The sequence below is a fragment of the Staurois parvus genome, unplaced genomic scaffold, assembly GCF_062004578.1.
Source record: "Staurois parvus isolate SC_StPar_1 unplaced genomic scaffold, SC_StPar_1.0 ptg000860l, whole genome shotgun sequence".
NCBI classification, from domain to species: Eukaryota; Metazoa; Chordata; class Amphibia; order Anura; family Ranidae; genus Staurois; species Staurois parvus.
Window position 1 is genome coordinate 2,091,893 of NW_028318656.1, and position 17,895 is coordinate 2,109,787.

The 17,895-nt window shown below is 43.0% G+C and overlaps 1 protein-coding gene across 1 annotated transcript in view; it reads left to right on the plus strand.

The window, feature by feature from the left end:
- Positions 1–17,895, plus strand: part of SLC5A6 (solute carrier family 5 member 6) — a 69,119-nt gene that overhangs the window by 13,169 nt on the left and 38,055 nt on the right. The window contains exons 2-4 of the mRNA XM_089655653.1: positions 7,128–7,193; positions 9,766–9,817; positions 14,426–14,493. Of these exons, the coding sequence (XP_089511779.1) occupies positions 7,128–7,193; positions 9,766–9,817; positions 14,426–14,493 (186 nt within the window). The remainder of the gene's footprint in view (positions 1–7,127; positions 7,194–9,765; positions 9,818–14,425; positions 14,494–17,895) is intronic.

A 17,895-nucleotide genomic window follows, 5' to 3' on the forward strand; every position in this document is an offset into this window, starting at 1 on the left:
GGTAGGAAATAGTTCAGCTCAGTCATTCTTATTGCAGAGAGCCCTTTCCAGTACTGATGGTAAAATCATCCTTCCGTCGGAACCGATGGACATTAAAATATTAACAAGCAGCAAGACTGCTTTGGCGTGTAAGGGCTCATTCACACTAGCAGCTGAGGGGCAGTAAAACCGGGTACTTGAGCTGCAGTTATATTCCCCGCCCCCTCCCCGTTCCTCAACCACATCCCCTTTAGCGGCTGGGGGTGTACACAGGCCACAGCTGCAATGCTTTGCAGGGGCAATTGTGCCCCCTGTTAATTGAATAAATCCACTCTGCAAGCACCCTACACATGTGTGCATGCGGTTGCAGCACAGCAACGTGGGATTTGAGAGGTTAAAATTGGTATTAAACCCGTAACAAAAAGTGTATTATATTGCAGCTTTACCAGTCATTCGATGTGGTGGCTTCATTAGTTTCCTTTCCTGTGGCTTGGTTTTCACCTGGCAATCTGGCCAGTAGCACACCCTTCTGTATTAGTGAGACACCACTTTGGAGCATTGAGCACAGGAGGCACAGCATACTGCAGTATTGACAGTGGTGGTGGTGGGTGGAGCGTAAAATGTATTGGCAAATTTAAATACACTAACAAACCGAATCCAAACTCCAGCTCACGCTTTATAATCATTTACGGCAAACATCTTTTTTTTTTTTTTTTTTTTTTTTCCCTAAAGGTTTTACATGAATAAATAAAAGCTGTAAGCACGCCTGTCAGTGTTACGTGGTTTTTCTCATCTATGTAATCCGATGCGTTCTGCTGGAGAGCTTTTGCTTTTGAAAAACTGCAGACTTGCTGGCCAGATCACTAGGTGAGAATAGAAGTAGGAAATGGTAAGCTGCAATCTAATAAATGTTTGCTTTTGGGTGTAATCCCACTTCTAGCACACTGATACGGTGCGGGAAACACAGCGAATCCTGTGCGTTTCCCGCACCGCATTTCAATCGCGCAATCTGGTACGGGTGTTAAATTAACGACACCCCGAAAACAGATCGTAAAACGCAGTGCGAATACCAGAATTTGCATGGCATGGATGTCAATACCCATGCAATGCGAATCAGGTGCAGGGGAATAAAAGGGTCCTGTGCCTTTTTGGTGCGGATGCGATGCAATTTGAGCCATACAAAATGTATGGCTCAAATTGCACCGCACAGACATCGCATGTAATTTGCGCAGGAATGCGGTGTGGTTCCTGTGTGAATCATATGCGATGTGCCGCACTGCATTTGTGTGAACCCGGTAACAACATTTTGGATTCCTCATCACTTTTGTACTGTAGACAAGGATTAGCAGGACCAATAGGGATGGTGAATCTTCCCAGTGGGGATAGAGACCACACTAAAAAATCTTGTAACTTGCTAACTGGTTAGCACTTCCAGCTGGCAGTACTAGGGTCCTTGGTTCGAATCCCAACCGTGGTACTACTTGCCTGGAGTTTGCATGTTCTCCCTGTGCCTGCGTGGGTTTCCTGCTGGTATTCCGGTTTCCTCCCACACCCCAAAGACATGCTGGTAGGTTAATGGTTCCTGTCTAAATTGTCCATAGTATGTGTATGAATGTGAGTTAGGGACCTTAGATTGTACACCCCTTGAGGGTTAGGGACTGATGTGAATGTACACTATATATGTAAAGCGCTGCGTAAATTAACGGCACTATAGAAGTACCAGAAAGAAACAAACTTTCAACCGTTGCAAATTCTATTTGGGGAAAAAATGTTTTGGCTTACTGACCTCTATAGCTGCAGGTACTGTGAAGCTTTGAATGCATCCTCGAGGATCATAAGAACACCCTAGTTTCATTCATTTCTAAGGCCTGGTTCACCGCTTACATCTGTGTGAGGGTGTGGTGAAGATCACGGGCACTGGTACTGGCTGAACTGGTCCGGTGACAGTCACTGGTGCGGGGGTGATCAGGAACATGGTGACTATTAGGCCTTGTTCATACTGAGTGTATCAGTTCGTACCCCATGTGAGGGCCGTGTTTGCCCACATGCATATGCAAAGATGTTCCATGCCTCCAGTGCAGGCAGTCCCATACATGTCAGTTGGGTCGCAGGGGCTTACTGACCTCTGTAGCTGCAGGTACTGTGAAGCTTTTAAGTAATTTATCCTCGGATCATAAGAACACCCTAGTTTCACTCGTTTCTAAGGCCTGGTTCACCGCTCACATCTGTGTGAGGGTGTAGTAAAGATCACGTGCGCTGGTACTGGCTATACTGGTCCGGTAACATTGTCACTGGTGCGGGGGGGTGATCAGAAACACGGCGACTATTAGGCCTTTTTCATACTGAGTGTATCAATGCGTACCCTATGTGAGGGCCGTGTTTGCCCACTTGAATATGCAAAGATGTTCCATGCCCCCAGTGCAGGCAGTCCCATTCATGTCAGTTGGGTCGCCGGGGCTTACTGACCTCTGTAGCTGCAGGTACTGTGAAACTTTTCATGTCAGTTGGGTCGCAGGGGCGGCAAGGACATATCAACTGCTCCCAATGTGACAGCTGGAGGTGTGCACAGCCCTGAGCACTGGCAGTGTGCTTCCATTGCAGTGCACTCACACGTCTGGCAAATTGGGAGCAATAGCTGTGTCCGTGCAGCTGCTGCATCCTAACTGACAAGAATGGGATCGTCTGCACAGGGACTCATGGAACACCTGTGCATTCTTTTGGGTGGCAAGCCCCACCCCCATGCTGGTGTACGCACAAGTATGTCCGTGTGAACTAGGCCTTACGGCTTATAAGACCTGCATGGTGTTTTGTATAAAACTATTATGTTTAGTGATCTCTGACTTTAATAGTTTTATATAGTCTGGGGTATTTTTTAGAACAGCAGCCCGATGGTGATAGAATTATCATGTTTATCACTTAGTGTTAAACTAAATTAGGGAAGCATTTTATCGTGGAGAGGGTCTCATTATCCGCCGTGTTCTATATTAGAAGGCAGACAGGCTTCCATGTCACAGCTGCAGAGAAAATAATGGGGTGGAGTTGAGATTTCATTGCTTCTGATTTGAAATTTGAGTGTGAATTTCTCCGTACTACTTGCAACTACAGAGGTCAGTGAGGACTTGTTTTCAAGCTCTTTAACTTAACTTCCTCCCGCCTGCCGTACAGGGTTAATGATGGATGGGCAAGAGCTCCTTTGTTCTGGATGAACATTATAGGATGTCTTCCCACTCTAGTTGTGCATGCGCACCACCAGGCGCGCGGTGATTGGTGGTATGCTGTCTCTCTCGGATCACCAATCGCGGTAAAGAGACGATTACATAGGCTCTATCATTTGATCAGCTCTGTCCAATCACAGCTGATCACGTAAACAGAAATTGTCGGTTATTAGCAGTCCTCTCCGCACGCTGACAGTGTGAGAGGAGAGCTGAGATTCCTCAGAGGGGACAGCTACACTGATGATCAGTGCTGCCTTTCAGTGCCCATTAGTGCTGCCTTTCAGTACCCAATAGTTATGCCTGTCAATACCCATTAGTGCCGCTTATCAGTGCACTCTACCAGTACCTATCAGTGATGTCTGTCAGTGCCCACCAGAGCTGCCTTTCAGTGCCCATTACTGATGCCTTTCAATACCCATAAGTGCCGCCTATCAGTGCCTCCTAATCAGTGCAGTCTACCAGTACCCATCAGTGCCACCTATAAGTGCCCATCAGTGAAGCCTGTCAGTACCCATCAATGCCCGCTAGAGCTGCCTTTCTGTGCCTATTAGTGATGCCTATCAATGCCCATTAGTACCGCCTATCAATGCCTCCTAATCAGTGCAGTCTACCAGTACCCATCAGTGCCACCTATAAGTGCCCATCAGTGAAGCCTGTCAGTACCCATCAATGCCCGCCAGAGCTGCCTTTCTGTGCCTATTAGTGATGCCTATCAATGCCCATTAGTACCGCCTATCAATGCCTCCTCATCAGTGTTGCCTATCAGTGCCCATCAATGATGCCTTTCAGTACCCATCAGTGAATGCGAAAAATGACTTATTTTACAAAATTTTATAACAAAAACTAACTTTTTTTTTTTTACCCAAAATTTAGGTTTTTTTAGTTTTGTTTAGAAAAAAAATTTAAAACCCAGAGGTGATTAAATACCTCCAAAAGAAAGCTCTATCTCTCTCAAAAAATGATACAAATTTCATATGGGTACAGTGTTGCATGACCGCGCAATTATCATGCAGAGTGTGAAAGCGCTGAAAGCTGAAAATTGGCCTGGGCAGGAAGGGGGTAAAAGTGCCCGGTAGGCAAGTGGTTAACGCCTTGGTATCGATATGTAAATCATTTTGTCCAAAAGCGGGCATCGGTTCATTTTTCAAAGCTTGCATGGCAAATCTTTGGTTGTGCATACATTTACTAGACATACTGAATTAGATCACATCTAAGCTGGCTTTTCTTTTTCCAGACTCTGAAAGCCCATACTTGTTTATTACCAGCAATGTCTCCAATACCCTTTACAAATGTAGTTATCTGCCTCTGTACTATCTCCAAATCTCCTATGTCCTTCTTACAGTATGGTATCCAAAACTGTACGAGACATTCCAGGTACAGCCTTACGAGTGGCTTATACAGCATGATTGCTATACTTGCTTTATATGTGTGTATTAATGCAGTGGAAGATTTGATTTACTTAATCAGCTGCAGCTTCGCATTTCTTGCTGCTGGTTGGCATACTGTTAACCGCTCTTCTAAATCCATTAACACACCTTGATAAGATTGTTATGAGTGAGCTGATGTTCTTTTAAAATGTATGAAAAAAATAAAAACTTTTTTTGTATTTAAAGCAAAAAATATCCTGTCCTTTAAAAGGGATCTTAAGGTAGCCATGCCGAAGTGTAGCACATTATGGTGCTTGGTAATGACAGCTTGGTCTACAGTGTCTCCATTGAGCCTGCATGGATCCTAGATCTATTCTGTACATGGGGCCTTGACTTTCTTAAGCTCTGTCACCTCCAGACCCCAATCCTATGGTCCTTAAATGCTGGAATTTAAGCAGAAAACGCCCTCGTTTGACAATTATTCGTTTTGATGGCATCTGGAGGGAGGGTAGAGCTTAATTCGGACTTAATTCAAGGGGTTCTGGGTACAACCTGGGTCCTGGGATCCATGGGGAACCCTCAGGTAACTGCGTTTGAAGTTACCTGAGGGTTACCCATGGATCCCAGGACCCAGGCTGTACCCAGGACCTCTGGGTACAACCTTGGGTCCTGGGATCCATGGGGATCCCTCAGGTAACTTCAACACAGTTACCTGAGGCAGGTCAGGCTTGGTTTAAAGCGCATTTCCACTTTTGCAGTCAAATTTCAGAGAACCCTATTGTTTTTGTGTTCCCTTTCACACAGCATGACAAAAAAAAAATGTCTCCACAGTAGTATTCCAAGAGAGCCTCTGAGATATGGAGCTCTTCCCCCAGGACAGGCACACATTACCAGATTAGGATTTAAAAAGCGATCCTCCAGTATCCTTTCTTGGCCACAGTATCCTTCCTTGGCCACAGTATCCTTCCTTGGCCACAGTATCCTTCCTTGGCGACCGTATCCTTCCTTGGCGTGGGTAGATGACCCGTCCTCCATTCACCTTCAATACCTGGTGAGGGTCAGTACCAGCAATGGTGCCAAGTCCTTCAATGATTCATCCACAATGGGATTTTTAAAAAGCGGTCCTCTGGGCACATACTTCACTTTTCATATTTCCTCTGTTAAGAGGAGATACGTTGCTTTGGAGGCTTTCAAATCCTAATTTTTGAGAGGACGACATGTCTTGGAAGATCCAGGAAGAAGACTTGAAATCACGACTTTTATGAAAAGTATCCACTTTTCTTTCTTGTGGCCACAGTATCCTTCCTTGGTTACCTGTTCTCCCTTTTCCTTCAATACCCAGTGAGGGTCAGTACTAGCAATGGTGTCAAGCCCTTCAATGATTCATCCATAATGGCATATGAGCCAAGTCCCCTGCTCTGATTGGGACTTAGGCGCTTGTTTAGGTGTCACTGGGAGGTGTGTTGCTGGATTTTGAGGCTGCCTGTTCCCTCAGCTGGTAGTTTGGAGGAATTTCCTTTTGGTGGAAGATTCTGGCGGAACTAGAAATGTTGCTGGTCATCACTTCCCGAAAGAACTCCGTCATCGCTGGGCCCTGGAAAATTTGGCCTTGAGCGTTGAGGAGAAAGGGGAGGGACCAGACCCGGTGCCTTTTTAGTGGCAGTGAAGTGCAGCAATGGTTTCAGGGATGCCAGCAGAAGAGCTTGGACAGCTATGGAACAAGATTTCGATGTTTCTCTTGAGGTGGAGTCATAGCTGACTGCAAGTCTTTTTGAGGGATGCTGTAGTGTGCCTGTCCCAAGTCTGTCCTCATTAACATACAATGCAAAAAGCCCAGCCTCTAAACATGTAACCCTTTGTTAGGACAGGCAGTGTTCAAATTAAGTTGAAACTGATGATAAAGATCTGCCTGCACAGTACAGACAGGATTAATTATGGCAAACACAGCTGCTTCATCCGCCTCAGAAACAAAGACCACTACCTAGGATTTTCCCTCACTGGAATATCCAGAATAGATCGTCTAAAGGTAAGATTCAATTTTTAATATTTTATTTTAAGTTCTGCTATGTGAATGGGGACATGTTACAAATTTAAATTGGGCATTATCCCAATTTGGATGCAAAAGTGTAAATTACATTTTAAGCTATAACTAACCAAAGTACAATCATTTTTGTTTTGCTACGGCTTGAGCTTTCTCTAAATTGTTTTGCAGCCTGACCTGAACATGTCATATCTGAAGAGATGAAGTGAAAATAAAATGGCAGTTGTCTGTAGTTGCACCACGGGGCACGATGGGGTATACCAGCGTCAGCACTTCAGATTGTTGAATGATGAAGATGCTGATGAAGGCTGCAGTACTGGGTGGATGGAGAAGTCTCAAACCACCTAAAATATACTACCTCTTATCATACAGGGAACTGCTGCTTTTATTTATTAGAGATATAACAGGGTCTCCTTAGGACCGCTTTACTACTTTGAGAACTCTCCCTAAATTTCAAGCAAAGTCCAATCGCAATACCTTCTGAATGACGATTTGTTCTGACATTTCTGTTTCTCCCACTTGCAGTACCTGGAGCTACGGTTCAATAAAGCTGTGCGAATCTGCGGAACCATCACCTTCATATTTCAGATGGTGAGTCTTTTCAGCATTGTGGTTAAGCAGCTGTCATTCTTACCCTGTAGCTCCAGCATCCTTTCTTCCCATTACCATATAGTCTTCTCAGGGCGTCGGGTCAGCTGTGCCGCTGGCGAGGGGCGTCGGGTCAGCTGTGCCGCTGGCGAGGGGCGTCGGGTCAGCTGTGCCGCTGGCGAGGGGCGTCGGGTCAGCTGTGCCGCGGCTGAGGGGCGTCGGGTCAGCTGTGTCGCTGATGAGTGATTTAGTGTCTTGTGTATATATGTATAATTGCAAAATGTACTCTAAAACAAGTTGTTTTGTGTTAGAACACTCACTGAGAAGTTTGAAAGTGCTTGAGGTTTATGAAATGATCACAAATCCTTGGCATCTAACATGCTATAATAAATACAAAATACCCAAGCAGAGGATATATATATATATATATATATATATATTATATAATTTTCTTTTTTTTCTTTTTAAGCAAAGGGAAAACAAAACTTTTAATTTTGTTTTCCATGTTTCAAAAAAAAAAAATATATAAAAAATGTAATATATATAATTTTGTTTTTTTTTTTTCCTCTGCTTCAAATAGGGGTGTTTTTGTGCAGCTGGCAGGAGCTCACAAGGATGTGTTTCAACAAGTATATCATATAGCAGACAAGCCAACTAAAGCTTGGAAGAGCTCCAAACATAGCTTCAATAAAACTAAAAACAGAAAGAGAGAGGGACTCCTAAGCAGACAGAATCCCCAAATATACTAGGATATGGCAGACCTGGGTTAATCCGTATCTGCCGCTAAGCTGCCAGTATCAGATCATTGCCTCCAACAGCTTCTCTTCTTCCCATACTGTATCTTGGTGGCATCTCTTCCCCAGGAAAGCGACGTGCGCACACACCTAGCCATCTACATGATGTAAAAGAAAACGTGATTCATCAGACCACACCACCTTCTTGGTTACGCCGTGGTCCAGTTCTGGTGCTCATGTGCCTATTGTAGGCACTTTTGGCTATGAACAGCATGGGCACCCTGGCCAGTCTGCAGCCATACAGCCCCAAACGTATCAGAACCAGCATTAACTTTTCTAGCAATTTTTGATCTGCTGTAGTTCTTCTATAGGATCGGACTATATGGACCAGCTTTCAGTCTCCACGACTATCGGTGAGCCTTGGCTGATCATGACCCCGTTGCTGATTTTTGCTGGTTTTCCTTCCTTGGACCACTTTTGATTGGTCCTGACCACTGCAGACCAGGAACATTCAACTAGAGCTGGAGCTGCAGATTTGGTTCTGCTCTGAACCAGCTGTCTGGGCATTTTGTCCCTTTTGTCAGTCGCGCAGATCCAATTATTTTTCCCTTTCATTTTTCCCCCCTGCTTTCAACATTTTAGCTTCAGAGCAGGAGTGGACTGACCATTTGGAAACTCGGGCACTGCCCGAGGGCCCGGGGTCAGTAGGGGGCCCCATGAGATGCCCTGGTACCTTTTTTCATAAGCTTTTTTGAGTTTGGGCAAGGACACAGGGGCCCCATGATCCCCTATTGCCCAGGGGCCCCATGAGTTGTCAGTCCGCCCCTGCTTCAGAGACAACATGTTTACTTGCTGGCCAATATATCCCCTATATCAATGTGTTAATTTCACCTGCCAGTGGTCATAATGTTATGGCTGTTCAGTGTGTATAATTTAATATATTGGTTCCTCCTGTTTTTGAATTGTGTTGTAACTGTACTGTATGCCCTCATGTTGTAAAGCTCTGGGTAAACTGATCACACTATATAAATCCTGTATAATAATTATATTTTATATGCACATACACACAAGGTGGTATCAAAAAGTTTTGAGACTAGTTTTGTAATACACCAACAGATGGCAGCACAAGGCTGCAGAGTCACAGAGAGCACCGACCTTCGTAAATCAGTGTGCCAAAACACAATGTCCTGTTTACATCGGGAGCTGTGCAACTGGTGCTATTCTGACCATGTGCGTTACCAAGTCTGCTATTTCCTCATGGACAGCAAGTTAGAACAAAGAGCAAATGTAAATATTCTGTGTGAAACTGAGCAAATCTGCCACAGAAATGTTTGACATGATTCCGCGAGATTACGGCGATGCTGCATTGAGTCGTTTGAGGTGCTTTGAGTGGTGTGTGCGCTTCAAGACCGGAAGAACATCACTGGATGATGGGAGATCAGGAAGACCTTCAACAAGCCCAACCCTTGAAAATGCCCTCTTCCTGAAGATGAAGATCCAGCTCAAAGGTCACCATTTTTTTACAACATTGCAGAGATCCACCGATTTTGCCCAGTTTCATGCTGGATTTCACGTTTGCTTTTTGTTCTGACTTGCTGTCCATGATGAAATAGCAGACATGGTAATGCAGGTGGTCAGAATAGCACCAGTTGCTCAGCCCTCGATGTACACGGGACGATGTCTTTTGGCACACTGACTTATGAAAGTCCTTGCACCTTGTGACTGTGCGTACTGCCTTTTGATGCCATCTGTTGGTGTGTTAGAGTGGTATCAAAAAGTTTTAGTGTGTAATATACACACACCCTATTGTTTTCTAACCTGTGCTTCTGTTCTGTCTGCAGGTGATATATATGGGAGTGGTGTTGTATGCTCCAGCTCTGGCCTTTTATGCAGGTAACAAACGTAAAGAAACCTCTAAGACAATGTAAAGGCACACAAATACCCATGAGCGTTACTTTTCCAGATGAGGGGCTAAGGAGTGAACCCCCAATGGGTCCCAGTGGTGTATGCTCATCATTGAGGGATTTTTTTTTTTGTATAGAGGAGATGGAATCAAACTCATAGCACTTTTTTTTCAGCATTTTGGTACTTTCAAGCAGTATTCATGATCTACATAAGAAATAAAATCCCTCAATATGATCCGATTCAGCTCTTTATATAAATCATTGATTACACTGTCAGTCACGTTTGATTTACACAGTCCAATTATATACCAGGCCAGTTTAATCATTTTAAAGCATCAAGGTGAACAGCTATCTTTTGAACATGGCTGGTTGGTTTTGGAAAGTGCCTGTAGTAGCCTGGGAATGGCACTGATGTAGGCTGCAACCTCCATGTTAAATTTTTAATGCCTAGTTATAGGTAGGGCAGCCCTACCCCAGTGGAGAACCCATATTCCTGGAGCAACCTCCCCCATTTTTTTTTTTTTCTTCAGGCGTATTTTTTTTTCCCAGCAGGAGCAAATTGGATCATGCTTTGCTGGGTTTTTTTCCCTTCCTCTGGATCATCTGTGGGTGTAGGATTATAATTATTATTTTTTTTTTTTTTCTATGGTTGAACTGGATGGACTTTTGTCTTTTTTTCAGCCAGACTAACTATGTAACTATGTATGTGAGCTGCTGGCATTATTGTGGATGGTGCATATGTCACCTAGATTTCCCATGTACTCATGATGAGGGACTCAAGATTTGTTTTTTTTTCCATATTTGACATAAATCCTGAATAGGTTCTGTTCTGGGTCCTGCAGCTTGGTGGCTTTGTAGGGCTTTGAGTGAGATAAAGCCTCCATTCCTAGGTCCTCATCTTACCTGGTAGGTAGACATCCTTATTAGTCTTGAATATTCACATTCCTGTAAACTTACTAATCAAGGATCTCTTGCTCTCTCTGCTGTGGGTTCCTGCTGCTGGGTGAAAAGGCAGACTGTTGACAGAACACTAAAAAGTTACAAGTGCTGCCTGTCTTGAACCCGCTAGGGGACACCCTGTTAGGCCGGAACTGCAGGACCCAAAACAGCACCTATTTAAGATTTTTTTTTTTTTTCTCCATATCCAACATAAATCCTGGAGCCCCTCATCATGATTGTGTGGGAAATCTAGGATGCATCAATAGAGGGATCACCAGCAAGAGGAAAGATGTCTTGATTCCCCTATATACAGTCATGGCCAAAAATATTGGCACCTCTGCATTTCTGTCAGATAATGCACCACTTCGTCCAGAAAATTTTTTCAATTACAAATGTTTAAGCATTCTTATGTTTCTTTCGTTTATATTGGTATGACACAAAAGTGGAGAAACAAAAAGCAAAATCTGACACATTCCACACAAATCCCCAAAAATGGACTGGACAAAAGGATTAGCACCTTCTCAAAAATGTAATAAATAATTCCATTCCAAGTTAGTGATTCTCTTGTAGTTTGTAATTAAACGTCTCTGTATCAATTAACATTGTGCTGACGATATAGAAATCACACCGGCAACCAGTTAAAATGGTGAAAAATTGACTCAGCCATTCTGTTGTGTGTCTCTGTGTGCCACATGAAGAAAAGGAAGAGCAGCAAAGAATTGTCTGAGGAGAAAAATTATGGAAAAGCATGGACAATCTCCAGGTTACAAGTCCATCTCCAGAAATCTTAATGTTTCTGTGTCCACTGTGCACACCATTGTCAACTGTAGCTAATCTCCCTAGATGTGGACCAAAGAAAACTTGATCAAAGATTGCAACGAAATCTAAGCTGACTTTCAGGCACAGGGTACAACTGTGTCAGCTCGCACTATACGTGGCCATCTGAATAAAAATGGGCGCTATGTTAGGAAACTCAGGAATATAGAAATCTAAAAACGCCTCATTGGAGTTTGCCAAACCTTACCTAAGGAAGCCAAAATATTTTTTGGCGAAAGTAATGTGGACAGAAGAAACAAAATGACAGCTTTTTGTTAAAGCACATCATTCTGTTTTCAGGAAAAGCAATGAGGCCTTTAAAGAAAAGAATCCAGTCCCTGCAGTCACACATAGTGGGGGGTCACTGATTTTTTTTTTTTTTGGGGTTGCTTTGCTGCTTTAGGCACGGAATGTCTTGACCGTGTGCATGGCATTATGAAATCTGAAGACTACCAAAGAATCCTGGGGTGCAATGTAGGGCCCAGTGTCAGAAAGTTGGGTCTCCATCGGAGGTCATGGGTCTTACAGCAGGACAATGCCCCAAAGCACACGTCAAGAAGCCCCCCAGAAATGGTTTCAGACAAAGCGCTGGAGAGGACTGAACTGGCCAGCAATGAGTCCAGATCTCAATCCCATAGAGCTCCTGTGGAGAGATCTCAAAACAGCAGTTGGGAAAAGGAACCCTTCCAATCTGAGAGACCTGGAGCAGTTGGCGAAAGAAGATTGCTCCTAAATTCGAGTAGAGAGGTGGAAGAAACTCATTGATGGTCACAGGAAGAGATTGATTTCAGTTATTTTATTTTTTCTTTTTCCAAGGGGTGCGCTACCAAATATTAAATTGAGGGTGCCAATAATTTTGTCCAGTCCATTTTTTGGGGTTTTGGGGGGAATGTGTCAGATTTGGCTTTTTGTTTCTCCACTTTATGTCATACCTATACAAACAAAATAAATGAGAATGCCGAACCGTTTGTAATTGCAGCAATTTTCTGGGCGAAGTGGTGCGTTATCTGACAGAAATACAGGGAGGGACAAGATTTTTGGGCATGACTAGATCTTTAGTGAGACCTCATTTAGAATATCTTGTTCAGTTCTTGAGACCTCACTTATAAAAACATATTGGTAAGATAGAATGAGTCCAGAGACCGATAAAAAATGGTAAAAGGTCTAAAGAATAAAAACAATCAAGAGAGACTTCAGGAACTTAACATGTCCAGTCTGGAGAACCAGAAGGGAAAGTGGAAACATGACTGTAACCTTTTAAATTCATCAAGGGGTTGAATAAGGTTCAGGAGGGCAGTGTTTTCAACACGAAACCAAAATCAAGGGACATGACCTCAAACTAACTGGAGGAAAGTTCAAAACTAATCTTAGAAAGTTATATTTTACTGAAAGAGTGTTGATGCTTCAAATAGATTCCAGCAGAGGTTAGTGAGCCAGTCAACCGTAAAGGGCTTCAAACATGCATGGGACAAACCTCGATCTATAGAAGTTAACAGAAAAACAAACAAACAAATCAGGCAGACTCAATGGACCACTTGGTCTTCTTCTTTTTTTTTTTTCTCTACTGTCGTTTTCTGTGTTTGCTAGTTTAATCGGTGACTTAGATGAGCAGATGTTTTGTGCTATGGACTTGCTGTCTGATGTTGTCCTGCACAGGACAAAGCTCCTTGGCCTGTTCCAGGACCAGTACCCGTTGAGCCATTTCTCTTTACAATCAGTACCATTTTTGGAACTGTCTTCAGTCTAGTCATGTGCGGCTCCTGGATCCTCTTTTTTTTTTTTTTTTTGTGTCATGTGTGGCAATCTGGAATTGCATCCCTGACCGGACTGGAGGAGAATGCAGATTACATTGCTGGAGTATGGAGAGGGTAACTCCTGTAGAAGAAAAAAAAAGGTCCAGTCAAAATAAAGTCAGCAGCTACAAAATCTTTAGCTGCTAACTTAAAAAAACAAAAAAACAAAACAGACACCTCTCCCACAGTGTCCTCACAATTCCCGTCCTGTGTCCCCAGCGATGGCATCTTCAGTGTGGGCACCCGGCTGTGACATTGTGGGTGCCCACTACACATGCATGAGTAGCTCTGCTCTTTGTGAATGGTCCCGTAGTCTTTTGAGGCGTATCACATGTCCCAGAAGACTATGGGGAGGGAGAGGACAACTTCTACTTCCGATCGCCTAGGCCAGGGGTAGGCAACCTGCGGCTCTCTAGCTGTTGTGGAACTACATTTCCCATGAGGCATTGCAAAGATTACAAAACTGACAGAGCTATGACTTGCAGAGGAATGATGGAACTTGTAGTCCTGCGGCTCTCAGGTTGCCTACTCCTGGCCTAGGCAATCGCAGCGGAAGTGGGAGGGGTACCTGTCAAATTCTGGTACCCCCTTCCCCACCCCGCTCCCCAAAGGTGCCGTTCCTTAACAGGAACCAAGGAATGAAGACTTAAAGTGGAACTTCCCCTTTTGGGTGGAGCTCTGCTTTAACCATGAAGTTGAAAAATTATTTTTGTTAAAAAAAATTTTTGTTTTTATTATGTACCATGTAAGAGGATTACCCTCGTTTGTAGCAGAAAGCAACTTTTTTAGGAGGACGTTGGAGAAAAGCCAGGAACTATTGCCGGACAATGTCACTGCTTGATGCCCCAAGAGACAGCAGATGACCAATTTATCAGACTACATTAATAGCTGAAATCTAAATTTTAGCTGGACTAACAGTTAAGTTGGTTGCACCTTTATCCAGGTTAATGGCTGGTTATGATTATTTGTATGTTTAACACTGTTTTAAACGGCTGCTAAACGAATAACCAAATTGTCTGGAAAGTCTGAATTTGTTTTCTTTGTTGCAGTTACCGGATTCAGCCTGTGGGGGGTGGTATTGACTATGGGATTGGTCTGCACTCTCTACACCACTCTGGTAAGACTTCTGAAGTTCTGTTTTTTTAACTGGTTGGTAAAGAGCAAAACAAGTTGCCATGTTATTCCTAGGCCTGGTTCACACCTATGCGTTTTTTTTTTTATGCATTTTGCAGAAACGCACTACAGTCGCTATAACATGGTTTCCTATAGGGCACATCTGTTTTTTTCAGCCGCTGCATTTTTGGAAAGGGTCAGGGACTTTTTTAAAAGCAGCACAATGTGTTTTTGGTTCAGCAGACTTCAATGGACATGCAGCAGAAATGCATGTAGTGCATTTTTGGCATGGGGGGGGGGGGGTTGTTGTTTTTTTTTTGTTTTGTTTTTTTGTTTTGTTTTTTTGTTTTGTTTTTTTTATGACAATGTGATTTTGGATGGGTGCGACTTTATAATTTTTTTTTTTATGAAGGAAAGAATGACAGTTCTGTTCATGTAGTGCAACTTTGATGTGACTTTACGCTCTCTGGCACTCAAGTAGCATCAAAGATGCATCCCAAGTCGCACCCATCCAAAGTGGCATCAAAGTCAATATTTTCCTATTGCCAAAAATAATCACATGCGTATTCAAAAACACAATGCCCCAGAAAAATGCATCAAATACAACACGCAAAGGTGTGAACCTAGCCTTGGAGAGCACAGGATGCTTTTTTTGTTTTTAACTGTTGCAGATTTTCACTGTATTAAAGTGATGATAGCTTGTGTTACTTTAAAAAAAAAAAAAAAAAAAAAAAATTTTTTTTTGGAAAATAAGATGTTACGGTGAGTAAATAGATACCTAACATGTCATGCTTTAAAATTGTGCATTCTCCTGGCGACACACTACGGTACTTAATAATCTCCATAGGCGACGCTTTAAAATTTTTAGGGGTTACCTGTTTAGAGTTTCAAAGGAAGTCTAGTGCTAGAATTATTGCTCTCGCTCGAACGTTTGTGGCGATACCTCACATGTGTGCTGTGAACACAGTTTACATATGTGTGCTCGACTTAAATATGCGTTTACTTCTGCATGGGGGCACATTAAAAACATTTATTTTATTTTTACACTGTCCATATACAGTGCTCAGCATAAATGAGTACACCCAAATTTGTCAGAAAACCTTTACTTTCCTTCCAGAATCAACATTTTCTGTGGGACACTATACTACAAAATACTCCCAGAAATGCCAGCCATTGAGTGCAAACTAGATTTGTTAATTTGCGCACACAAATATTTTTCCTAACAAATTCACTCAAGACCATGTTGCAAAAAATTAATACACCCCAATGAAAGTCTTATGCAGGCCATAGATGGGTCGAAAATCGGCCGAAAATAAAATCGGACGATTTTCGGATCGTTAGTGGGCTATTTGTTCGGCCGTTTTGTGGTATTTTGGCTGTTTTTTTTTTTTTCAGTAAAGTTGGAAAAAAATCGGGCGATTTTCGCAGCAATAATGGGCAAATCGGCCGATTTTTTTTTTTTTTTTTTTTTTTTTTTTTTTTTTTTTTTTTTACCATTGATGGTAACGTCGGCCGCTTGAACAACCGATTTTTCGTTTTTTAAAAGAAAAATCTGCCGTTTTTCTCCCCGTCTATGGCCTGCATTAGGAGCAAAGCTAAATTTTGGACAACAAAATCCTAATTAACAAGAATTAAGCTACAGGTGAGTCTAATTATTCATTAAACAGGTGTCCAGCAGACAGTTGATTATAAAAGGGCCTTGCTTAAAGAAAACCCATTTCATGCTGTCAGCAATGGCACCACATGGAGGAGAAATGTCTCAAGGCCTGAGAGAAAATTTCCTTACAAAAGAGGTGAAGGCTACAATAGGATCAGCAAAGCTTTACTCGTTCGTTAGAATCCTGCAGCAAAAGTGATCCAAAAAGATAACAAAGATGGAACTGCAACCACCTCACAGAGACGTCCAGGCCATCCATGGAGGTTAACACCTCAACAGGAGCATCTCCTGATAAGAAGGGTTCAAGAAAATCGCCATCCATGTTCACTGCAGTTAGCTTAAGTAGAAACTAAACTGGGGTGATTGTTTCCCATGACACAATACGGTGTACACTGTAGAGGAATGGCACGCACGGGTGTTGTCCACGAAGGAAGCCTCTCCTAAAGCCCATGCACAAAATGGTCCATCTAGAATTTGCCAGGGCCCATGCTGAAACAGAGGAAGACTACTGGGACTCTGTACTCTGGAGTGATGAGACCAAGACAAATGTTTTTGGAACTGATGGCTTCAAAACTGAATGGCAACGCAAAGGTGAGAAGTACAAAGAAAAATGCATGGTGCCTACAGTGAAACGTGGTGGTGTAAGTCCTTCTGTGGGGCTGCATGAGTGCTGCTGGTGTCAGGAAGCTGCATTTCATTGATGATATCATGAATTCACAAATGTACTGCTCTATATTGAAAAAGAAGATGCTACCATCACTCTGTGCCGTTGGTCGTCATGCACTTTTCCAACATGACAATAATCCAAAACACACATCTAAGGCCACTGTGGCATTTCTGAAGAACAGGGTGAAAGGGATTCAGTGGACAAGTATGTCTCCTGATCTGAACCCAATCCAACACCTATGAGGAATTACACAATTAACCCTTCACACTGCCACCACCTCCTTTTTGTACAGAGAAAGAGGAAACTCAGCAGTACACTAGGATGATTGGTTAACTGTCATTATCCCGCTATCTCTACAGACCGGTTATACAGAGGGTTAAATACTCATAGTAGCGCTTTTCAGCGGCAGGGATTCGTAAGTTACATTCAGGAGCTATAGAAACAGTTCAACACTTCTAGAAAGTAAGATTTATTACCAAAAGGGTGCAGTAAAAATGATGAGATAGAGATAGATATCTAGATAGAGATAGATATGATGAGATAGAGAGAGATAGATAGATATACATGCACAGCAAACAGAAGTTTAGGTAAATGAGTACTTGCCAAATAAATGCCTGGGGTTAAGCAGTTTCAAGTCTGATAAGCTAAAAAGGGATTTCTGGTCTCGCACTCGGTTTCTTTGTTGCAGTGAGATTCTCCTTTGCTTTCTGTCCGATAGATGTTTTATTGAAGACGGTCCTCACTTCTCTGACTAAACGCAAAACATAACAGCTTCTTTTTCTACACAAAATCAACTGGTATCTTCACTACCTTATTTGGCAAGAGGATTGTTTAAACCGCTACACTGAACGCATTCCTGAGGGAGGGGGCGGATTGAGGGGATACAGAAGACTTCTTAATATTCTTAATACAGTGAGAGCCTGTGCCTGGCTCTTGTATGCACGATACTACACCTCCCCCCCCCCCCACCCCTCAGGTGATGGCATATGAGTTTAAGAGCAATACCAAAATGTAGAAGTTCTGGGTAAAATGGAGAACCGCACCTCTCCCTGTGGGCATGATTGTGACAATGGCTGATTATC